This window comes from Sturnus vulgaris, chromosome Z (genome assembly GCF_052056855.1).
Source record: "Sturnus vulgaris isolate bStuVul1 chromosome Z, bStuVul1.hap1, whole genome shotgun sequence".
Taxonomy (NCBI): Eukaryota; Metazoa; Chordata; class Aves; order Passeriformes; family Sturnidae; genus Sturnus; species Sturnus vulgaris.
Window position 1 is genome coordinate 64,268,889 of NC_142283.1, and position 26,094 is coordinate 64,294,982.

Genomic DNA, 26,094 nt, shown 5'->3' on the forward strand with positions numbered 1-26,094 from the left:
GTCAAAATCAAAAGGGACTACTATTCCATAAGTTAAAAACACCACTTTTGCTCTTGCTTGTACAGCTGCAGCACTTCTCAAAAGCAGCAGATGAGAAGCAAAGAGACTAAATTATAATTTTAAAAGAAAAATGCAAAAAAGTTGTTTCTATCCATTTTTGGGGTGTGTTGCATTTTGCAAGTGTTGAATACATGATAATCTAGGAACGGTGTTCTCAGGGATGAAATAAGTACATTCAGAACTACAGCAGGATTTTTCTAGGCATGTTTTTCATAACACTGGTATCCAATACTCACCTTTGCAGGTGGAGTGACAGGTTTGGGAACTAATCCTTTATAAACACTTGTGCCAGTTCCGTTCCTTACTGGCTGTGAGCGAAGACTTCCCACTACTGGGAATCCAGATATTCGCAGGTCTTTTGTACTGCCCTTTTTAATGACCAGCATTCTCTGAGACCTAGCTTTAGGATTTAAAGGGTACTCTGGAAGAAAAAAAGAAGTGTGTATGTATATAGATATGTGTGTGTGTGTGTGTGTGTATGTGCCTGTGTACACAGTCTAGCTAGTTTTTAGTTCGTAAGGTATTGGACAGCCATATGATCCAGAGCAAACAGGCATAAATCAGAAACTTAAATCAGTATTAGTTTCACAAACAACAATGTGCAAACCTGGAAAAACACAGGTTCTGCTCCATTTTCTAGAATCATAATTTCAAAAGTATTTCAATTGGAGATGCAGGAATTGCACTTTTTGAAAGAAAATATATTCTTCAAAGCAGTCTGCTACACAGAGACTGCTGCATAGCAATTCCAAAATCAAGATACTGCTAGTTGTTGATAGTTACCCAAACTTCAAAAGAGATTATGACTTTCATATTCCCCTTAAGATTTCCTAAAGAATGATTAGTTATATATTTATTAACAGCTCAGTTTAGAGCTCTGCACTGAGGTTCTATAAACACAAGACAAGATGTGCACTACACATTAGACCATAGCAATGACCAGTTTCTCTAGCTCCATGCTTCAGATGGACATAACATGATGAAATTTTCCATGTTCATTAGAGCACAAATCAGGAGACACACAGTAAGCTATCAAACTAGAGAAACTGCCATTTAGCAGTGTTAAGGAACTAAAAACAGTTATCTATTAAAAATCTATTAAAAACAGTTTTTAAATTGTCAAAAAGTGAAAAACTGTGGTTTGTGTACATGCATTCCAGCATTCTGTTAAGAACCTTTTCAAGGATTATCTTCTCGCCCTGCAAGCAATTCTACTTCACATAGTCACTACATCCTCTGTTTAAAACAAACCAACAAACCCTATCTTAAAAGCATACATGACTTTGTTTAGCAGATAGATGCTACAAAATAGTTATCATAATTCTAAGCTTCGTTCTTATTAAACCTCATGACAAGACTTTTCATAATACTCACAGGCTCCCATCACATTTACACAAAGTAAAATGGAATCTAAGAGAGGCCTACATTTTTAACAGATATTAGAAGGGATTATAACATTCCTCTGTCCTGAATATTGTTTCCTTCTAAAGGGAATAATAAGAGCCTTAATTCCCATTTCTCAATTCCAAAACAAGATTCTTTTATTGAAAGATAGATTATCACATGAAAGCTGCTAACAACACAAAACTAGAAATCTGTCCAGTTATTTATGATGATGCAAAGGTTTACAGCAATTAGATATTTATATTGAGGGGTTACCTAACGTTACTTTAGCATGTAAAAAATACTGGTTAAGTATGAGAAAAAGAATCAGCATATTAAAATACTTTTAAAATCTCAGTATTAGCAGTAGTTAAAGTAGACAAGTAAAAATTTTCATGTTTAATTATTTTTAAATAAAGAGAAATGTTCTTGTTTTGAGTACATTTATTACTTTAAAAACCCCCTCATCTAAAGCTACCCCCTTTCTTCGGGGTAAAAAATTTACTACATAAAGTCCATTAGAATTGTAAAGTGATAGCCAAACATAATTAGGTGAGGATGAGAAAACAATCCTGACTACAGGTCAGCTCAGTGACCATGCTCAGGATAGTATTTGCCATACAAATACACAAACACAACCAACAGCATAAGACATTTGCTTCCAGAAGGAGACCTTAAATCTCTGCAAACTAACCTACTCTTCCAGCTCTCCCAGGTTTCTTTCCAAATTCTTCCAACACATCTAATCAGTCAGAACCACTATTTTACAAAGCTTTCAGCTAACAATCAATACCACTAATTTAGACGACCAACTTTCATTGCACTTCCTCTTGAAAATAAAGGTGAAGATTTCTTGACATCTTTATGAAACAAGATATATACTTGTACTGGGAAAGAATACTAGTTGCAGCTGCATCTACAGACTAGCTGAGTGATACTCATACAGAAGCATTACCCTTTAAGAAAAAGATATCTCCATTGTAATAATATCGAAGTCTTGTCAATCTGTACCTTTATAATTCTAAAAAGGGGCTTGTGGTTCAAATAAAACACCTTCAGATCTCTGCTACATTTTTGCATTTAAAAACATTAAAAATACTCACCCCACACACCTGCAGCTAGAGATTTATTCTGGTTTGGATCCCTTTCATATTCAGGGTTTAAAGATGGCTGAAAATAAGTTTTGTCATTATTAAAAAAGTAACTCTTGAATTGTAGGATAAATGAAATGAAGAATCACAACACCAGCAGCATGACCTCTGCTGACATACTAAACACTTCCCCCATGAACCAAAAAGTTGAATGCTAACTTGTTTCTCTTCTCCAACAAAATATCTCAGGCAGTGGCCGAAGTCATTACATGAACTGCCCAGAGAAAGCAAAAAGCAGCTATGTGTGCTTCTTCAAAGAGTAAGATCACCCTTCCCCTCACATCCTAATTGGAGGTTGAAGCACGGGATTGCAGAAGGTAACATGCATGAAGTAACTTTGTTACTATTTCAGATTCCAATAAGGTAACTGCGGAGAATTTAATACATACATATACCACAGCAGACCAGAATCCAACTCTAGTTTCACTTAAATACACAAGTCACAATAATAAGCATATAGTGACATAATCTGGATATAAAATGAGAAACAAGTTAATGGACAAACTACTAATACTCCCTAAACTATGGAAAATTCCTTGTATGATGATTTGAAACTGATGAAATCTGATTAAGTGACTTGTAATGGACAAAATGGTACTTGCAGACAAAATTTTGAATTGTTATTACAATTTACTTACAAAATCCTCAGCCTCAAACTGGTTAGGTATTTCTTTGTCTTCCTTTTTGCGGGTTTCATTATCAGGTACACTGTTTTCATGCAGTCTCTGGCCTTTTCCACAATAAAAGGTGCTGCTACGAGTACGGCAACCTCCACCATGGTACCCTCCACGATGGCTTCTATTTTCTGGACCATTTCTTCCTTGTGAACGCCAACCATTCCTCTCTTTTCGCCCAAAATGCCCTTGGATTTTCAAATTTTAAAGAAATGCAATTACAAACCATTTTAAAAGAGTGTTTTACTCTGCAGAATTATTAAAAGAGTTAAATCACAAGCTCTATGCAGTAGGATACCGCAGCGTAGGAAACAAGTTTTCTCTCGCATAAGCAACAGGGAAGTATCTTACAAAACAGTGCCAGAGAGAGAAGATAGCCAATCAATGCTACAAGTCAACCCCTTTTTCCAGCTGCTCATTTATATGCTGTTGGCTAGAGTATTAACTCAACACTCTCATTCTACTCAAGAGAGAAAGACACCTGGAATCACATTACTTTAACCAACCCAATCCTCTCCCAGAAGTGTCTTTCCATTACCACTCTTTTACTGCAGAAAAAGAATGTAGCATAGATGAGCTATAATCATCATTGCACTTCCTTCCTAGCTAGTGCTACAAGGAAATGATGTAAACATATTCACAGTGTTCCATAAATTATACCTCCATTTGGTTTTCCAATGCTAGAATCAAATCCCTCTGAAGAATTGTGCCTTCCACGATTTGCTCCATAATGATTCTCTGTCCACGAAAAATTTTCAGAATGTTTCTCAAAATTCAGCGATGACTGTAAAGGAACATAAGTGGTAGACCTGAGATCTGATCAGTAACAAAACTTAATCATCAGAACTGTAATGTGCACATCGTTCATGCTCTATACAACTCCTTCTTACAAGAACTTCGAGTGACAGACAATGTAGCAGTCATCACATTCAGAGCTGTGCCACCATCTCTCAGGCTAACAAAGTGGAAGCTGCATCTTCTGCTCCAGGACACCAAAAGAGCCCTTAAGTCACATGTCTGTGACACAAGGTAGAAAGTGCCTACTTTGTTTTGGCAGCAATACAGAGCACAAATTACATGTATTGCAGCAGAAGAAAAAAAATTTAAAAGGTAAGAAAGGACAGAAGATCACAACTGGGAAGGCAGAAGAGAAGTCTAGGATCTTAATCTGGATTTTCAGAGACTTCATATGTACATTCCATAGAAAGCAAGGAATCGCTTCCACCCAAGACAGCTATACCCAAATAAAGCCTAGTTCATTAATCTTGTCATTATAATTTAAAAAGGCAAATACAAGTAGTTATGAAATACTAATAAAATCTAGAATCAGAAGTGTCCAGATTCACAAAGATACTGCAAATGTTCCTCTTACAAGCACACATTAGAGAAATTTTAAATAAATAAATATTTAATATATCAGTAGGAAGTAGTAAACTAAAACCTTAACCACATCCTGACTACAATTCATACCTAAAGGGATTAAACGTAAAAACCTAAAAAATTTCACCTTACATAACCCATATCTTCCTTATAACTTCTCTCTGGGTGTACCTTTAAAGTTACTTCCTTCTTCCCACCTACCCCACAGTGGAAATCATACACACAAAAAAGAGATATCCAAGCCCTATGGAAAATGCCCCTGTAGAGCTGAAGGTGCTGTTCAATACTCACTGCTTTAAATTCAAACTCAAATAAGTATATATTTAAAAATCAAAGCATGTGTTTTTAAATTGTACAGAAGTCAAATGTACAGAGACTACTCTATCCATCTGAAACCGGGAATGTGACTAACTTGACCAACTTTCCTTGGAGAGAGCAAAACCAGAAAACTGCAAAAAACTATTAAAATAAAAGTACTTCAAAAAATACCAATTTAATCTAAATATTTAAGTGAAAGAAAATCCTTAAACAGATTTTGACTAAGCTGCCAAAAATTTCAAAAGTGCTAGATCTGCCAATCTTAGGTGAAATTTTAGAAGATGCTTCATATGTTCATTTACGTACAACAACCTCTCAATGCTGCTTTTGGAATTTAACTTTCACTTTTTTGTATTAACTTCAAAACAATCAACATTTTCACAAAGAATGACTGACAGCATTTTTTATATTGTGTTTGAGTAGTACATGCTATAATGAATCTCTCACTTCTAAAGTGTGCAAAGATCATGCAGTTTGCATTTTCCCCACATGATGGAGGTACCAGTCTATGAAGCCTCTCAAGGCAGAGATAACATTAAGCTTTGTAATCAAAAGGAAATTTATTGGCAACTTCTCTAAGTTGAGAAATTATCTGACTTGGTTCAGCCAATCAAGAAAAAGGAATAGAAATAACATAGATTTTAAGAAATACAGGAAGCCTAACTGCTTAAAAATTAGTAAAAGTGAACATGTAAAATTGACTTTATCCATCTGCAATGCCCCCTTTTCACAGTAATACTTTCTTAAAAGTTTTGTCCATATCCCAAGACGGTTTCACAACTCACTACACCTTCCCATTCCACCTGCCCATCTACAGTACTGCACTGACAAACACCCTAGTTCCAGACCTGAACAAAACCAATGAGTGACAGATACACACCCATTTAAGTGTATTTTGCTATGTAGTTGACAGAGAGATGAGAAAAGCTTGCTATTAAAAGAAAATCAGCAGCAACAGATGAGATGGATTTCAATCAAGCCGTAATCTGTATGTCACATTAAAAAGCTCATTCACAATCACAGCTTCCTGTAGCAGGTTTCTACAACGCCAGCCTTGAGCTACGTAAGGAAAAACATCTCAGCTACCAAGGGCTCAAGGGGAAAACCAAGGTCCTGCAGATGCAATCCCTGAAAGTGATTACACTTCAGGAATATAAAAATTGACCAAGCAGAGCTCAGTTTCTACTTCTCAAGTTTAAATGTTGTTGATATCATAGCCTCATCCCAGCTCCACTCTGCATGAAACATGAGACATCTTGCCTTCCTCATCCCTTCCTCTTCTTCTCCACCCCTCTGATGTGCTGTTCTCGTCTGCTTTTTTGATATACAGCAGAAAGTAAGTCTATTTTAGGAAATAGAGGGGACAGGGGACACAACATTTGCGACCTGTCTTTTGTGGAGGAATCACAAGTCTTATTCTGTAAACTAAGAACTACAAACAGACTTTTCAAGCACTTAATAGCCAAATGTGCTGTGTATCACAGAATGCTCATCATTGAGGGAGCATGTAATACAGTGAAGTAAGATGCATTCTGACAACGACACACAAATATTACAACAGAGTAAACATACAACATGAAGCTTTTGAAAGAGAAGAAAATCTAACTAAACTCCGTGAGGCAAAGAATCATGGAAGAGAACAGGAGCCAAAAAATACACTTGCAACAAAATTTCACACAATTCAGAAATGAGGTGACAAATACAACCCAAACCTCAGATATATTGTAGTGGTACTAGAGTACTTCTGGAACTTAGTTTTATCCTGCTATATTGGCACATAAAACATGCAGATAAAGCTCTTACAGCAGACTCTAAATATGTAATGAAGATTGCTTTGCAATTGTGACACCATATTAAATTAAGCTCCAAATACTTTTCCAATTTAAAATATACGACATTGCGAAAGTCAGATCAAAAAAACTGAATGCATCAGAAATCATAGAGGATGAAAATGAAGAGACTGCTTCTTAATTTGGATTTTCAGATACTATGTATCCCAGAACAGACAGGCTTTATGTTCCCTGAAACAGATTATACTAAGCAAAGAATCTAGCTAGGCCAGGGTAAAAAAAGACATAAACAGAGTGATATAAATAAGCACATTCAATGACCCGACTGAAAAAATATCTTTATGTTTGTGTAGACATACAGAATCAAAGCATTAGGAACACAATTTACACTGCCATCTTTCTGTGCATTTAACAATACCACAAGCCTATGGCCATAAGTTTCTCAGGGCTAAGCATTTTCCATGGACATGAAAGATTGCACAAAGCTTATATAATAAAGAAAACCAAAGCAATTCTCATAGCAGCAGATATAAATATTGATTCAAACTATTATAATGAAGATAGGTCTACAAATAGGGAAGCAGACAACAGGAGTTTTAATATCCAGTGCTGACTCTGCTCCTGCATTTGCACAAATTAAGAAACAGTAGAAAGACAGGCCAGGAAAAAACATTTCTGAGATAAGACATACTCAAGACTTCCAGGAAAATTTACAAATTCTAACAATTAAGAGGTTATTATTCCCATTTTCAAGCTGTCCCATTATATAATGTAACAGTAGTCTAAATGAAAGGACTAGAGTGAAAATGCCTAACAGTACAAAAGCACCATACTCCACCAGTAACAACAAGCATTCCATCATCAAATGCAGAGCCATTTCAGAAAGTCTAATAAAGCACAGTTTTAGTCACTTGGATGACAGAATACTACTCCTTTAAAATTTACAGGACACCATTAAAAATCAGAAGGAAGAACATCAGGTACATGCTCTGTCTTGGTACTTCTAGCATGGAACACAGGAATTAATTTTAAATACCTGATGAAGGCAATCTTAAATGAACCACTGCCAAGGCCAGGCATGTGCTTCTCTCCATGTCACCTGTCATCACAGTGTTCATGAAGACATTTGCATTTTTGCTGTGATTGAGGTTATGACATTTGGACTTCCCTAATAATGAAAGTGCCTTTTCAAAAGAACAATACAAAACATACCTTTGTTGATGATGGTGGAGTAGGAAAATTAAGCCAGGCTGGAGCAAAGTCATGCTGCGCCATTTAGGTCCAGTCTCTCCGAATCAATGAAAATATGCTTAGCACCTCATGGCAAGTCCCTATAGTCAAAGCAAGTCCCTATAGTCAAAAGAAAAGAAATTAGTCCTTTCAGATACTTATGTTACAAGGGAATTACACTTGTTGTCTTTTGTTCAGTACTTCCCTTCTGTTTTCCCATATTCTTTTCCTCACAGACCTGGTTTAGAATCTAAATATCCTCATCTCATTCACAGCATCAAGTCTGTGTTTTTATTACCAAAGTGATATATCAAATATATCACAGGAAGCAGGAAAATATAACACTTCTTGCTTTATATCCTCTTATAAATGGGATGAAGTACTTTATGTAAGGTCTGATCCAGAACACTATGGCAAAATTAGCTTGCTGAAATACTATCTGGTACTATCTAGAAGGGATTTCACAAGCTGTTTTACTAGCTTCCTAGAAGCTGATTTTTTAAAATTAATCCCTAATAGTTAGTCTCAGCAGCTATATGAAAGTTCCTTATGAAAAACCTAGATACTTGGGCTCAACACAAACCTCACAATGTCTCTAGCTTCAATGGAAACAGAATCTACATGTCCAGAGTGTCAAAACTCAGGAAAATTCTCTAGTTTGAAAATGAGCCACAGAATGTAATGGTTTATGATTAAAACAGTTTTAGTTGTAAGAATACTTTTTCTACCCAACATTCTTCTCACAGGATAGAAAATATTTCTCTAAAAGCAAGAGAACTCAAGGTCATGTGAAATATATTACCTGAAGCTGAACTGTAGCACAGAGGATGAAACACTTCCTGAATTATACTAGGGCAACTGAATCATGCTCTGCAGTTAGTCATTGCAAAATGGTCAACAACTCAAAAATATTTTAAGTATAATATACAAGCTACTAGAAATCCAGCTAGTGAAAACATAATAAACACCCACACGCATTATACAGGGAGGCCCAAATAAACTTGAATTCTGTATCTCTGCACAGCAGAGTGCACATCTGTTAGTGAGCACAGATACAGTTCACTTTAATCTATAACTGCTGTATTAGTAAGAGATGTGGAATCTGAACTTGGTAACTTATAATTATGGTTGTTCCCTGGTCTGAACCAGAATGTTGCAGGCTGCTGCCAGATTTTTATTAACAGACAAGACTGCTCCAGCTTCTAAAAGGAAGTCTAACAGATTTGTTAGATTCAACTAACAGATTCCACTTTGTGTAAAACCGTACTTAGTTGAGCTGCTGTTTCTTTTTAGTGAGTTCATATTTAAGTTTTTGGGTCCCTCCAATACCATAGTTAAACTGTAAAGTAGGACATACAGTTATTACAGTTAAGTAGAGACTAGGTTAAAGCTATATCTCACCCAAATAATTAACTATAAATTACTCTGCTGAAGTCATTCAACTCATACCGAAAACAAAAAAAAATCCAGAGAAATTTTCTAAGTATTTCCAGTTATACCAAACTAGTAAAATATGAATGAACAAAATTCTGGAGTCAATGAACTATCACAAAAATGGCTTCTCCTTCTAAAAGGAACCATGTTCATTTTTACTGATATATCCCATTCAGCAACAGTATACAAAAGGGCATTTGTTTACAAATGAACCAAGAGATGTTAAATTAAGAAACAACAAATCTGAGCAGATTCCACCAAGAAAAAAAATGTATTCCCCTTCACTTAGACACAGTTCTCATCTCCAAGGAGAAGAATCATGATATCTTCAGAAATTATCAAGACAGATTTTCAGTACTGAAAGACTGAAACAACAACAACAAAGTCTTCAGACTGAGGGACTTACAGTCTGAAAAACAGTGAGTAAAATTAGGTTTATAAGAGAAAGAATATCAAGATTCCACAAAGTACCACCAAGTTATTGGTGCATCAGCTATTACGTCCAGGACAGCAAATCCACTAACAATGTAACTTAATAGATTTATTATTTTTACTCAAGCTTCCTAACATTATTTATGCAACTGCCACGAGAAGAGTTTGTTATTAATTCATTAACATCCTTACCTTTTAGCCTTAGTGCAAAAGACTGGGTGATCATCAAGTATCCAAGGACTGGAAAGGTATTTTGTAAAAAGATCTTTTCCCCCAGCTCATTGACACTGACTGCCTATTTCTTCATGCAAAAATTTTCCTAGAAGCAGATTCAAGTCTTCCTCATGCTCTCAGCTAAAAAAGCTCTACAAATTTTTTGATAGTACTGCTCAGTCAGATGAGTCAGCCCTTTTCTTAGAAAGAAATAAACTTAAATGGTAAAGGCAGAGACCTGGGCCAAAACTGCACAATACTCAGAGCACAAAGTCAGCAACAGAATATATATGTAAGTTTCAATAAGCCCATAAAAGACTAACTTTTAGGGCTAATTCTTCCAAATAGTTTTAAATTTAAAAACAGCAAGAAGAAAGCACAGATATATTTCTAGAACACTACCTGACCAAACTTCGAAGTTTGCAGTTAAGCATTAACATGAAAAACAACTCCTGTGGATACTCTACACCAAAGTCAAGAAAACATTTTCTTTCACCTAATTGTACATATGCCTGGCCTAGCAATTAGACATGGGAACAGAGTGTACTTTCATTATTACGTCTTTCTAACTTTGAATAGGTACAAACATCCCAGCCATAATTAAACTGGGAAACAAAAGGCAAGTCAGGAAAAAATATTTTAAAACTGCTTTAGAGAACATAGCCTATCCAGCTTAAAGTTGCTAGTTCCATATTCTACCAGGTTTCATAAACATTCTTAATAGCTGTTAGCTTTCTGATGTTGCCAGCAAGTTTGCCTTATATATAAAGAAAATTTTTTTACAAGCAGGATCTCTGTTCAGATGATCTGACACATTTGATAGCTCTAGGATACTCTTCATTCTCAAGAAGGTGTTTTTGATATACTGAAAACAGATCACAAAACATAAGAATGGGATATCAGCAAGGCACCTCTGCTGTCACAAGCAGGATTTACAATGCTTAAACCCTTTATGATCAACTTGGTTGCCAACACTAGTGTGTTTCTTGCTTGTTTTCCAACTTAAGCTGGACCAACAACTAGCAAATTATTCTCCAACACATTCTAACATTAAAAAGGTTCTTTCTACCTTCTTTCCCTGCTATTCAGGTCCCCTAACTAAGCTATCCCAAAAAGTCAGAGATGTGTCTGCATTCTGTGTCCACCAAAGCATTTGCAACCTTTATTCAGATACATAGTATCTACTACTTTTAAATTAAATAAAAACAACATTTAAAGTATTTTAATAGAATGAAAGTCAGTAGCATAAAATTTTTACTACACTGACATGAAACCATACATCTACTAGCAACTTTTCTCTTGCATACACACCACAAAAACGCTGTTCAGTAATACTAATAAAGCAGCTGATGTACTCCCAGCATTAATACAGCTATCAGAAGCAAACTTACTGAGGAAAACACCACAGATTAAAAAACAATTCCAGGACTTTGAGAAACTCTCTTGGTAACAAAAGAGCAGGCCCAGAATTTATCATGTTTGTTTAAACCACCATTCCCCATTAGAACAGATCTGCCATTCTTCAACCTAACTTGGCTCAGGCTCTCAGCTGTGGAAGCCGAGCTGCACAATTTTAGAAAGGTAAGAAAAAGATACTGAAATACTGCTATCCTCACACTATTAACACTCAAATACATTTAAACATCTTCAGTCATACTGGTCAAATTACTGTCTCATCTCAGCAATCGCCTCTTGTGACCAATTCAAGTAATGTGTAGTGACCTTAGTGACCTCAGCAAAAAAAGCCTTCTGTAGCCCATACATTTAGATAGAAGTCATGTGTTGCTGTGCTGTGGGTAATAGAATAGTTTAGAGCAAAGAAAGAAACTCTATTCTTAAGTTTTACATCTGATAGGATCTGATAGGAGTCTGTAAAGAATTTTAAGTAGCATGCAGTAATTAATCCAATATTCAATTTAAAAATATTTAATTCTATAGTTTTGTGAAGCATGATCCTCAGTAATAAGGCAGTAACTGCCAAGGAATAATGAACAGCTGGTTCCAGATGATGTACAGCAAAGAAATTTGTCATAAATATTACTCAGTCATCTACTTTGAGGCACATTTGCAGCTGAAATAAGAACACTGCACCAAATACACTCAACCAACACGTGAAAAGGCTGCGCTGTGCTTTTTTTATGATTAACTCAAGGTTCTTTTGTGACAGAAACTATTTCTCTCCAGTTGTAAACCAGCAGGAAACCCTACAGTCTAAACAAATTTGTGTCATCTGCATAACATCTAAGAAAAATGGATGTATCGTCTCCATTTTACAAAAATAAGTAACATACTATGAAAAGGGAATCAGAAATCAACTGCATGAATCAGGAGGCAAGACTTCAGGACACAGGCTAAGAAACAAACCTAGGGTCAACACCCAAACATGCATAAACAACAAAAATGAAGCTAAAACAAGTAGCATTGATTTATCTTCTGCTTACCAAATTAAATGAAGAAATCAATTTTCCCCACACTACCACATTTTTCTTTTTTAAATTCCCACAGAAGAAGTGAAATCACACTTAAGAGTAACAGCACAGGGATTCAAGATTTTACTTGGTGCAATAACAAACTATTTCAGTGATCAGCGACATAGTTTCCTTAGACTTTCTATCTGGCTTACTTTGCCTCACAAAATGAAGACATAAGATGTATTTAAAAAGTGGCTATGAACATCTGAAGGAGAAAATTTCAGCAAGAAAGGAGATGTATTATTCCAAAACACCACCAAAATCACAAGGTATCAATCACAGTAGATTGAAGGTGAACAGACTCATGGTCCTGAAGATCAGAAGAACAGTATTCTAAAACAACTTTAGTACTTAGACAAATACTTGAACCTTGCCGGTTTCTATTACACTTCCAAATCAGACCCTAATAATTGTAACTGAAGAGTTTAACATGCAGGATGGTGCATTACACAAAAGTAACACTGTAAAAGTTAATCTACTTTTTCCCTGTTTTCAGTGCTAACCGTGTAAGAGTGATGTCTCCCCAACAACTTTTTTTTCTCCCCCCTGCTATTTGAAATCAATATACAGTTTTAAAAACTTACTTTTTAAGTAAAAAACACACCCATTGCAACCAAAATAAAAGTAAAACTCTGGTTTTTTTCCTGCAATGACATGAACAAAGTTCAATACAATACAAAAGCAGAAAACACCCTTCTATTCATGAACTTTCACATTAGCCAGCTTTTAGATTACCTTAGCAAAGTGCTTCCTCAAACTTCATCTTAATATAGAAATTTTCACTTTATCTGCAACCATTAATTCACTATTACTAGGACAAGCAAACTTACTAACATTCAAGTTTCATTAGCAAAGTTTGTTCGTAAAATAAAACCTCCACCACTCAGTTCGCATATAAAACAAAGGCATGAAATACACAAATCAAGGAGATCCAGACAAACGAACTAGCTGAAATAGTGTTATAGAGTACATCTTGGCTTTAACAAACACAATTTGTCACATTTTAATAAAGTTATATAACTTCTTGCTGTACAAATTAGTTTATTTTAATACCAGTTTTTTTCTCCTCTATTTATTTACTGGAGGGTGGGGAGGACAGGTGGGAAAAATGCTTGCTCGTTCTCACACCATTTTTGACAAATTCGGGACTGCTGCCACCACAGTCATGTCAGCCATGGATTTCATGCCCTTCACTCTGGGGCAATCCCACCCAGCAGGCAGACTGTCAGTATGTGGCAGTGCTTTCCAACCACTAGAGATGCCTGAGAGCACCACAGGCTAAGCACAGTGCAGAACTCCAGCAAGCATCTGTTACTCCAGACAGTAAAAATAGGAATACACTGCAGCCACAGACCCAGTACAGGATAACTGCAGAATCACTACAGACAGAATTGTGTGTATGCATTATCTCACTTAAATGCAGCACTACACCAGAAAGCAGCTGTGCTGCCGAATGTTATGAAGAAAAAGGATAAGACATGAAGGCAGACCTAGATTATTTTTTCCCCCATTCCAAGCATCTATAAAACACTGGAAACAGTTAGCACACACAAAGCTTTAAAATAAAAACTAAAATGAAAAATAAGCTAAACTAAAAAATAAGCTAAACTAAAAATAAATTACAAATAAACTTTACAAATTTAAAAATAAAAATAGATTTTTTTTTTAAATAAGAATGCCTCCAGCTCAAACCCTGGAAAACTTACAGTGTAAGCAGAATACTTTCACATAGTAGAAACTCATATCACATCTTCTGCACTGCTTCCAACAACACAGCAGAATAGCAAATTCCTTTACAAAAGTATTTTATCTGGCCTTGAATATATCATGAAAACAAAGGCTACTGAGGTCTGGAATAAACTGGTTACACAAAAACATAATTCACCTGATCACTCATGGTCCCTTTTAAAGACAATCCTTGACTCAGACTTTCTTCTAGTTTTAATTGTATTCATACAACCTTTACAGCATTAAAAAAAAAAAATCTCAGCGTCTCTAAGATTTACACAACAGTAAAAACAGCCACAGATTATCTCTGGAAGAACACAATACACTCTACAGGAACTGGAAAAGTGACTGTTGTGAGAACTGAGCTGTAGGCAATCTCTACATTGTGTAAGTGGACACAAGAACCTATAGATGGCGTGGCAAAATAAATCACCTTCTGAAATATTGCAAGATGGCAGGGCAGAGAAATCAGATTTAATCAAACCATTTGGGATTTCAGTTCTCTTGTACCTACAGTCTCTAGTCTCAGCAATAGTACTAACAAAACTAAAGTCTCCCTCATCATTTGCACCTTTACACAATTCTACATGAGAAGTGAGTTTAATGGCTTACTAATTTAAAATTATTTTTTTTTAAATTACTAATTTAAAATTCCTTTGGAAAGGATCTTCTGAAAAATTAAAATATCCAGAGATAACTGTGAGAGACTAATGGCCAACTTGTATTTCCCTAAACTTCAAACCAAGACTAACAGCCAACTTTTACCTCCCTAGAAGTTTAAACCAAGTATCAGCCTGTGCCCATTGGAAAGATACTGGGGTCTCCTTCCCATCTTTGTGGTCCTTTACTGAACTCTCTCCACCAAGTCTCACCCTTTCTTGTATTAGGGACCCTGAAACAGTACTACACATCCTGGAAGGGTGACACAGTCCTCCACACGTGGCCTCACCAAGGCTGCATACAGGACAAAGCTGAACTCCCCTCAACCAGCTGGCAACATTCTATCTAATGTCACCCAGTGATATTTTTTACTTTGCTTGTTACAGGGACACATTGCTGGCTCATGGTTGCCTTGCTGTTCAACAGGACCCCCAGGTCCTTCTCTGTAGCTGGCATATGCAGCTGCTATTCCAGAAAATTCACACTTTCCCTTTGTTTCATGAGGATCCTCTACCCATACCTTTCCACAGACTAAACATCAAATGTGTGTATCAGCCAGTTCACCATATCTTACATGATCTGCAAACTTGCTGAGGGTGAACTATGCCCCACCCCAGGACTTAAATGAAGATGTTCAATAGCAGGGGCTCCAGTACTGAACCCGGGGTACAGTAACAGCTTCTTTGGAATGGCCTTTGTGCCACTGACTGCATCCCTGAGGACTGTGCCTGACCATTCAGATAGCTCTTGATACACCTCACTGCTCACTTCTCCACACATACTTGCCACCTTTTCCATGACGATGCCATAGATGACAATGTCAAAAGCCTTACTGAGGTCAAGCTAAACACCATCCATTGCTCTCTGATCATCCACCAAGCTAGCCACCCCATTACAAAGGGTTATTAGCTTGCTGAAGTGTGATTTCCCCTTCATAAAGCCATTCTGACTGCTCTCACTCACCTTCCTGTGCTTCATGTTTGGAAACAAGTTTCCAGGATCAGCTGGTTTACAACCTTTCCAGGGCCTGAAGTGAGGCTGACTGGTCCGTGGCTCCCAGGATTCTCCTTCTCATCCTTACTGATGACAAAATTAGTATTTGCTCTCTTCTCTTACTCAAGAACCCCTCCCAATGACCATTAGACCTCTCAAAGACAATAAGGAATAGCTTTGCAACAACATCAGTCCTCATGGAAGAATGGAACACTCTGCAGCCATGGAAGCATCCTGTCAAGCCCCATGGACTTACAAGTTACTTAAGTGTTCCCTAACCTGATTCTTTCTCCACTGAGGACAGAGAAAAAAAAAGCACAGCAGAACCTGAACATGACAAGGACATGAAACCAGAGATGGTCCCCACCCAATTTTAAGGGTGTTGTTTAACTTGCCTAACCAGTATTCAGCTGGCAGAGAGAGTCCCACTGGTATTGATTGAACAGCTCCAACCTGCGGGAAGTCTCTTCCAGTGAACAAAATAAAAGTATTTCTCTAGCTCAGAAACCTGTCTTCAATAAATACTTAAAATAGGTTTCATTACGATATATAAGATACATTTGGTAACACTATCCATCTGAACTGTGAGAAGAAATAAAAACAGCTTTGCTTTTTCATAATGTTCTAACATGAAGAAACAGATAAAATAGTGCTATTACTATAAGAAAAAATCAGGCCAATAATACAGTAAAATAGTCAAAACTTCTACATTTTAAAAACTTAATCTACTAAAAGATGTGTGCTTTTGGAATGGATTTATCATAGTATAACCACATCCTATTTAAATGGAGCTGACCAAAATTTTGTAGGAAAAACAGGTTTTAAAATAAAGCCAAATTGGGAAAAAAAAAGCCAAAACAACTCTGTCAGCACTGAACCCATCTACAGAAGACAAGGAAAACCAAGGAAAAACAGTTCTGTATTCTCAGGTTCTATACTTAAGCTTTGTCACTGTGTAGCTGTATCATTTCAAAGGAAACAGTTTCTGTAAATTGGGAACTTGAGAGATTGTCAGAAGACCATTAAAATAAAAGGCAATACAAACTCAAACAGCTAGGAACACTTGAAGCTTGTGGATGGAATTTCAAATTTAGTAGCAATGAGGGGAGGGAAGGAAAGGATCAAGCCATGAATTCACAAAATTAGAAGAGATACAAATTTCTTGATGCTCCCTGAAGACGAGTTTAGATGTTTAGTCAATTGATTTGCACAGTGAAAACCTCGAACAGAATACAAGTTAAAAGTACTGAGATAATACACACATCTATATTTTCCAAGGGAATCTAAAATTAGTATGTATGCATATCTAGGAGGCACATTCCTATGAGCTCTCATCCAATGCCTCACAGATTATTATCACAGTAAGTACAGCACACCACAAATTACACAGGGGACCCTTAACTCCACTTCTCAACTATACACATCTGACAAACCACTCTCACTTCGTTAATGTAATTTTTAGCATAGTATTTATAAATGGGGTACAAGAAGGTTGTAAGCTATGAGAATTAAAGCACACTATAATATTGTTATGAGAGCATAGGAAAGAAAAGGTTATACACAGCATCTCAATTTGCCTCTACTGCTTTGCTTCCTTGATAAGGAGCTCCAGCATACATTCTTATTTCATCAGAAGACAAACAAGAGCATACATATGAATTTCAGAGGGTACAAAAAGAATACTGGCCTTTCAGTCCTCCCATCATGGGCTAGCTTCAAATTTTGGCTTCAACTCTTTATCATGAGCCAAAGGAAAACTACCAAGTGTTGGTCTGAATTAGGCAATGAAACTATGTGCCCAAGACCCAGCCATCAGCCTACACACTCCTTCTTCATATACAGAATCATTCAGGACTTTTTTCAAACTAAGCAGACCTTCAAAGTAACCCATGCCATCAGAAGTATTTTCTTCTGCCATAAAACACATCTGTCAAAAGAAAAACTTCCTGTGATACTAGACCTTTCTCTGTTATCCCTCTCTGCTATCTCTAGTTAAGAGTAGAACTAATTTGAAATCAAGTTGCTAACTGTAAAGTCTAAACAACACTTTTATTTAAAATCAATAAACCTCAGTTTTTGTTCCCCTTTTGAAAGCAGTTTATTCTGTATCTTGCTTACTATTCTGTGATTCATGTAGTTCCAACAACTCAAAATAACCTAATTTCAAGTTATTCTGCTATCCAAAATTTGCATGTTAATAAAACAGAAAATAATATTCAAAAATCCTTTACATAAGCTTTATGAGTTTTTGAAACTGGAAGCATTTCTACTGATCATAAATTGCTGCAAAAGCATGACAAACATTTGAACTGAAGATTCTTTTTCTCTTCTATTTGTAAATGAACAATCACAACAACAGAGTAAGTTTACATCTTTATAGTGAAACTTTTAACACTCTGCAGGGAAAGAGTGTCATGTCACCCCTTGTGGCATTTCCATGAAAAACTATTTTTAAAAAATATTAGGTTTGGGTATGGTAATGCTCTCAAGTTTTTTAGCTCTCTAAAATTTATTGCTTAAGAGTCATACCTTCAATGGAAAAGAAAGGGACCTGAACAAAAAGAAGTTTTTGTTTTTGCACTGTACCAAAATGTAGATTAAAAAAAAAGATACAAACTAATTCGTAACATGAAATAACTTTACATTTGACGATAAAATACAGCCAGGTTTCTACTAGAGAGTCTAACATGCTTTGCTGTGTAATGATTCCACTAAATGGTACTGATGATTTAGCAAAAGCCTGATCGATGCTCATTTCTTACCCTTTAACAAGGTCCAAATTCAAAATCTGAAGTGTGAGTTCAATTACATCATTGCCTTAGTCACCATATGTTATGTAGGAAATCATCAAGAATTATTTAGCACTTTGGAATTCTCACAAGGAAGAAGTAGCAGTTGAAAAAGGTAGAAGTTTTGTCCTATGCTGAGCATATAAAGCAGATAAACAACTCACTGGTTCAGCTGTTTTCCTGACTGTGTTTACCCAAGACATAAAAGGAGGAGCCTGTGGAAGAGTTGATAGCACCACATAGGGCATTATCATCAGTTACCATGTTCAGTTATTCAAACACAGAGTAAGAAAAAAACAAAACAAAAAGTGTGCAAAGTTTCATTCACATCTGTTTATAATGAGGTCTGCAAATAGCTGTCTTTGCAGAACAGAATTTACTCCTACTACTAAAAAAAAAGTAGAAATAAACGCAACTTCCTCACATGTTACTGATGAGCTGTCACCATAACATTTTTATCCACACATGTTAAACAGAATAAACTCATTAGAATGGAGGACAAAATAAAAGGGGAACAAAGTACATTAACTTATACCATGTTAAATATCTGTACAATTTGCCTTGATCATTTTACCAGTGTAATTCTGTTTTAGCTTCACTGCAAGATTAAAGGGTACTTATTCTCAAAAGTTTCCACCAACAGTTTTTTCACACAGTAGAGCATCCTGCAGCATCCTAAAGAATTAGCCAGTACAAATGTATATATTTTATGAACCTACCAGAATAAACACTTCAGTAAAAGACACAACCTGCTGACAGTTACCCCACTACAAAAGCTATGTTTACATCTTGGCTTAAAGTAGAAACTCTTAGGAGCAAGGGCATTATTTTCATAGATAATGAAGTAATGACTGCAAAGACAATTTAACAGACTGTAAACACTTGAAAAACAAAAATCTAGGGAAGAAATTAAAGTGGACCAGCATGCTCGGCACTTTCTCCTCAGTAGGTAAAAATTCCTGAATTTTTGTCAAAAACCTATGCACATAAGTAAGAAAAAAAATACACTTCTATAGAATCCCTGAGGATAATAGGCTAATGTGTGTATCTCAAACACCGACAGCTGGATGACTGCAGAGCCAACCAACAGCTGGTGGTAAATGGGATGTGGCTGGAGAAGGGGCCATGCAGAGGTAGGACAGCACTCTTCTGGGATAAACATCCACATTCTAGTCCACGGAGACACAACAAACAAAAGACAGCAGCAGCACAGAAGCAGGCATGAACTGTTGACCAAAGGCCAATGCAGTAGGGGGATAATGAGATCACTAGGGACCCCCCAAAACCCCCCAAGCCGTTTCCAGAAAGGCCTCAAAGAATGGACCATGCGAGGTAACTGATCTACACAGAAAATTAAAACCTTAGCTTCAGGACGAGGAAATTATCCATAAAAAAGTACCCCACCAAGCCCTGGCTGCACACCTCAGGACATCTCATCAGCCAGACCAACACTAGGAAACAGGGTGGTGATCTCTTCCTCTCTTTCTTTCTTTTTCTCTCTCTCCCTCTCTTTAATGCATCTCTTCCCTTCTACCCTATCCCTACTATGTAAGCTGTGTGTTTATATTTTAGGCCAGGGACTGACATTCCCATTTCAATGTCAAATGTTGAATTTATGTATAAAACCTGGTGATTTTTGGGGACCCTCCAACTTCTGTTGTCCCTTTCAACCACAAACACTTATGAAACTTGGGTGTTCCCTTCCCCTTAAGTGTGGAACACTACAACTTCCCAAGATTAAGTACTGTGAAAGGAATAAAATAACTATCCTACCAGCAAACAGGGAGGTATAAAGAGAGAATTAATTTAATGAAGTTAAAAAGCAAACTCCTCAAAACTTCCAGAAGGAAAAGTCCAGAAAAAGATGCAATCCAAAATAGTAAGTGGGGGATGTAGCTCCTTGGTTTCAGTGAGAGCATCTTGAAAAGAAATAGAAGTATCTCACAGCATTGAAAATTAATAGCTTGGAAAAACAAGCAACACATCACTTTTTCTATGAGTTAAGAAGTGAATATTTCTATTAGTTTCATGAGCATACAACAGACAACAATCAAAGGGCTACTCACACCTGAACTCTCCATCAAATGTTTTCAAAAAAAGCATACTCATAGAAGTAAATGAATATACAAGATCATTCTTTTCTATTGGTTTGGCTCCTTAACAAGTGGCTCAGCTCACCAGTCAATCCTAGGCACACCTAGACTCAATACAGAAGAGCTACAAGCCATAGCCAGAGATTACAGAAACAGCTCCCTACTCATGTCCCTGAGTGTCCATGTTTTCAAAACAACAAAACTGGAAGAGGAGTTAAAATAACAAAAACGGCAAAACCATCCAAAGCAGAAAACTGAAGCTAGTTCAACCTTTAGATACTGACAACACACAGATAAGGAGTTTAGTGAGACCAAGAATTTACAAAATTTATGTAAATGCAAGTCCTTCATTTGTGGTCAAAATAAAAAGCTACAGGAGTTAAAATACACTGCAGTAAATTCTTAAGACAGTTTCACATGCTTAACTACCCTTTTTTCTACATGGTTTTTAACACAAGCAATCTTCCAAACATCTTCGCACTCCCCTTAGAGAAAACTTTCTTTTTTTCATTAATTCACAACTAGTAATACTTCAATATCGAAGCTCTCAAAAATATTTTAGAAGGTGACAACTTGAGATAAATGGGTAACCTCTAACAGACAATCGTTTAAAGTATACCCAATAATGCTTTACTTATTTAAAGATTTACGAATCATCAGGGTGGGGTAGGGGATAGAGAACTTCAGTAAAATTACCACTGACTTTTGAATTAAGTTGCTCTGTCCATCTTAATTTTCTTTCAGGCAGCAGCAGTTCAGTTGAATGCAAACCTACAAAAAATTATTATAAATACATTAATGCCAAAATTAAAAAATATTTATTCACTGTGAGATGAAGGAAACTACACAGTACATATAAAAATAACAAGGAAGATAAGCCAATTCACCACTTGATTTAATTTTGAATCATTCCAAGGAGAAAGAGCTTTTTTTGAAGTGTTATACTTGCAGACCAGTCAGATTAATTAATTCCTTTTACAGAATAGGAAAATACACTGAAGTCAATCTTAAAATATCAACACAGAAAAAAGCTAGGCTGTAGAGACAGTGAAATAATTTTCAGTAAAAAAAACCTGTGGCTTTCATACGTGAGAAAGAATAGTGGAAAGAGAAAAAAAAAAGAGTAAATAACCCTCTATATTATTACTACCCTGATGCTGCAAATACATCTAGCACAAATAGAAGGACTGACACATGCAAGCTATCCACAAGACTTGGTCAAAAGGATGTAACATTCACTGCTGAGATTACAATATTAACATGAAGGCTAAATTCCTCATGGATTTGGTCTAGCTATAGCTAGTTTCTAATCTCATATAAGAATTACACTCTTACCTACACGTTTCTCCTTGTACCTGTATTCTTCAAATTCTTAAGGAACTATTCCATTAATTATAAAAGCCGGCAAGTAAAAATTAACAAGCTTCAACATTTAACATTCTCAAAAAAAAAACAAAAAAAAAAAAAAAAAAACAAACAACAACAACAAAAAAAAACCCAAACCACAAAACAACCCGACCCAAAGAACCTCTAACCAGTAAAAATTACTGGTTTAACTCTTCTACTGAAAAAAATGTTTTTTCCAAGTGTAAATTGATTTATGAACACTACAACACTTACCTAATCCAAGAGGACTGCACAGGGTGTTAGTACTGCGTGATTTATATTTTTCCAGTTTGTTTTCCTTGAGATAAAATTCCAAGTTCCTGTTGATACTACATTCACAGCAGTTTGACATAGATTTGACCTCACAGAAATCAGCTACCCATCCTTCTCGCTTACAGATCCTGCAAGGCCATTTACAAAGTCTGCCAATGTCTGTCTTAAAAAGCTTTTCTCTGACAGTTTCTTCTCTTGTCTATTCCATAGACACTACTATACGCAGCATCAGCTCCAAGTGAAATAAATAGAGGTTTTACTCCACAAATGTTAAGCCAAAAACCCAAATTTCACACATGAACTGCAGAACATTTCCTACCTTCTGGTAGCAGAGGCATTTCTAAACAGTTATCTGGATACTTCCATATTGCTAATTGGCAACAACATTTTTCAACAGAAATATTAAATACAGTACAAAAGAAAAAAAGATAAACATCTATTAAATTCTTCATTTATAAAATCAGTCTCACTGCAGAATGAGAGAAGACTGCGTCAGGAAATTTAAAAAATTAAATAAGGGGGGGAAAAATTCTGCCATGAAACTTTTCAGCAATGTCTCCACAGTGACTCAGGCCACATTTAACTGGAGCCAGTTAACAAAACTGGTTATGCCTCTGACTCAGAAAGAATGTTGCCGAGAAGAAAAAGAGTATGTAATAAGAGGAAAGCACTTTATTTTGGCAGCTGAAGTATTAAGAACTTCATAAATTTAGCTACGTATCCATGCCATACGGACAAAAGAATCCAAGGGTGATGTGCTCGACACTGCTAGAAGAAAAAAACCTCACGACTTCCTCAATTCTCTTCCTAAATGTCTACTGATTGTTTCAGAGACCTTTTCAAGATGAAGCACGCACACATAATACCAGAACAGTGTCCGATATTTCTTCCCTTCCACAGAAAGCAACTGCTGCAGGTCAGTGTTCACCTTTTTTTTCTCTGCCATCTGAAGCAAAAGGCTGCAAACATTCAGGACTGACTCTGTCGTTCAAGCCACCTACGGTAAAAAAAAAAAAAAAAAAAAAAAAAAAACAGAAAAATCAGTTTTCCCTTATGAAATCTGGACTGACGTTAGACAAACACAAAACAAACCAAACCCAAAAACCTGAATCTTAAAAACAAGACACAAACAGAAACCTGGATCCTAAGAGCAAACACGGATGCAGCGAGGGAGCCGAGCCCGGGGACGGAAGCCTCGGTTACACCTCCACTCACACCCGGAGAGGGCGGCAGCAATGTTTGACGGAGGGCGCAGCCTATCAGCGAAAACTCCGCCTGCCTCTCATCCCGAGAGAAAAACAGACCGGGGGGGAACGCGGGGGGACGGCAGTGGGGGCTGGGAGGAAAGAGGGGGAACACCGGAAAAGAAGAGGTCATTTCTCGTTTTATTGGGAAAGCTGAGCCGACCTACAGAAAGCGCCGAGCGGCGAGCGCTAACCTGGGCCAGGGACATTTGCCGGGGGGGGCGGCGGGAGCCGCCGCGGGAACCCCAGCGCTGCCCAGGGCATGCTTTCTTTCTCGGCGTGCGTGGATACACAGACCGCCCGCCCCGGGGCGTGCGGACACACACAACTCGCTCAGGGGGAGCAGGACCTCCAGCTGCGCCTCCGCCGAGTGCTTTTCCTCCGCCCTCCCGGGGGCCGCCCCGCTCCCGCCGCCGGGAGCGGCTCACGTGCCGTCCCCGAGGGCGGTCCGGGCAGCACGGGGGAAGGAGCGTGGCGGCCCGGCCGCTCGGTGTGCGCTCCCCGCCCCTTCCCGGGGCTGTCCCGGGGTGTCCTGACTAGCCCGCGCTATAGCCGCCCGCGCGCGCGCACCGCGCGCACGCCTCGCTCTCTCAAAATGGCGCCGCTCCGCGCCGCAGTGCTCCCCCCCGCGCGCGCGCGCGCAAGCTTAGCGAGACCCCCCGCGCGCGATCCCGGGGAGGGGCGGGCCCCCGGTACCGGCCCCGCCGTGACGTCACGGGAGCCGTCCGGAACGTTCCGCGCGGGACTGGGAATCCCCAGAGCGCGCCCCGCCCCCGCGAGCGGGAGTCCCCGGCGCCGCCGTAATTAACCGTGCAGCGGCGCAGCCCCGCCGGCGCACGCGCACGGAGCGCCGAGCGCCGGCGCGGGGCGCTCAAACCGAGGCGCGGGCTCGGGCGGCGGATCGGGCGGGCGGGCGGACGCTCCAGGACCTCGGCTGGAAGGTCTGTGCGCCGTACGTGGTCGACAGCGCCCGCCCAGCGCGGCCCTAGATCAGCCTGGTGCGTGCCGGTGAGATCCCCGCCGTGAGGAAGCGGGGTGCGGCGGGCACCGGGAGGCGCGGTCCCTTCGCGGTGCCCGCGCTGCGGACAGAGCGGGCGCTCCGCAGCGCGGTTTAATCGCGGCGCCGGCGGGGCTCGAGGCCAGTAAAAACCAGTATCCACCAATTAATAAAACAAAATGTCATCTCTACATCGACAGATAATGGCCTCAGCGTACAAGCGCACGAGTGGAAATACCCTGGAGGTCCGCGCAGTTACTCCGCGCCTGCAGTTTTGAGAGAAAAGTGATGGGTAGATTCTTACTGCCTGACATCTAAATGTCTAAATCACCGGTTTGCAACTTTGAAATCCTCTTACCAACGCAACCAAAATTGTTCTTTCAATTAATTAGGTAAAAAAGTAAATTTACAAAATTGTATTTAGTTATCATTAGAAAGAATGCTGGCAAGTGTTTGTAGCTCCTGCATATGATTCTGGATTTTCTTTGGAAGTTTCCTCCACAAGTTTTAAGTTATTGTAGCAATGAGATTATACACTGACAAAAATTGCCTCAAACTATAGGATTGTTTTTAAAAATGTATTTTACAGGCATGTATATGTGGCCAAAGTAAACTGCTTTTCATAACTTGATAGAAATCACTAGAAAACAACAATTACCAGAAACTTTATTAAAAATCAACAACTGAGAAAATAAAGTAGAAAAAGCACATGATAATTTCATCTTTAAACTGATAGAAGCTCTGAAACAGCTCTGAAACAATTATGGTCATATTAATCTTCAGCACAACTCTAAGTAGTTAAACCCCAGTTCTGATTTCTAACACCAGCAGCGTTTTTGTAGGTTCCCATCACAATCTTGACTGCAGTGAAATCTTCTTTCTCCTCATCTTTGAAATTGTTTGTTCTCTTATTTGCCTGTGCTACAATAGAAAGGATTCCCAGGAAGGGTGTGAGAGCATTCCTTGTGTCCCTTAGTTATTTGCATAGCCTGATGCCAAACCTGAAACCATGAACAGGAAAGGCAGGGCAGTGCCCTTCCATCTGCCCCAGCTATGAACCAACATTTGCATTTGGCCTTATTGAAACTCACACCTCTGGCCTCATTCCATCAATCCAGCCTGCCTGGATCCCTTCTTTCCTGTGCTCCAGCAGACCAACACTCACACCCAACTTGGTGTTGTCTGCAACACTGAGGATACACACTCAATCCACTCATCCAGATCATTGCTAAAGATACCAAACAGAAGTGCCCCCAGTACACAGCTCTGGGGAAGCTCACTCGTGACCAGCCACCAGCTGGATACTACTCCACTCATCACCACCCTCCCCCAGCCATCCCAAAAATTTTTACCCAGCGAACAGAGCACCTGTCCAAGCCATGGGCTGCCAGCTTT

The 26,094-nt window shown here is 38.2% G+C and overlaps 1 protein-coding gene across 6 annotated transcripts in view; it reads right to left on the reverse strand.

The window, feature by feature from the left end:
• Positions 1 to 24,459, reverse strand: part of GPBP1 (GC-rich promoter binding protein 1) — a 35,282-nt gene extending 10,823 nt beyond the window's left edge. Inside the window, exons 1-8 of one of the 6 annotated variants that reach the window (XM_088156213.1) lie at positions 24,399 to 24,459; positions 23,387 to 23,455; positions 21,503 to 21,570; positions 7,969 to 8,106; positions 3,929 to 4,052; positions 3,233 to 3,456; positions 2,547 to 2,613; positions 297 to 481 (exon numbers count right to left, since the gene is read on the reverse strand). In XM_088156213.1, coding sequence (XP_088012339.1) covers positions 297 to 481; positions 2,547 to 2,613; positions 3,233 to 3,456; positions 3,929 to 4,052; positions 7,969 to 8,031 — 663 coding nt within the window. In that variant the 5' untranslated portion in view covers positions 8,032 to 8,106; positions 21,503 to 21,570; positions 23,387 to 23,455; positions 24,399 to 24,459. Of the gene's footprint in view, positions 1 to 296; positions 482 to 2,546; positions 2,614 to 3,232; positions 3,457 to 3,928; positions 4,053 to 7,968; positions 8,107 to 21,502; positions 21,571 to 22,419; positions 22,587 to 23,293; positions 23,456 to 23,595; positions 23,711 to 23,896; positions 24,091 to 24,398 lie in introns of those variants that run through there. The other 5 variants (XM_088156214.1, XM_088156212.1, XM_088156210.1 and 2 more) reach the window with 5 other exon arrangements.
• Between the last annotated feature and the right edge of the window lie 1,635 nt (positions 24,460 to 26,094).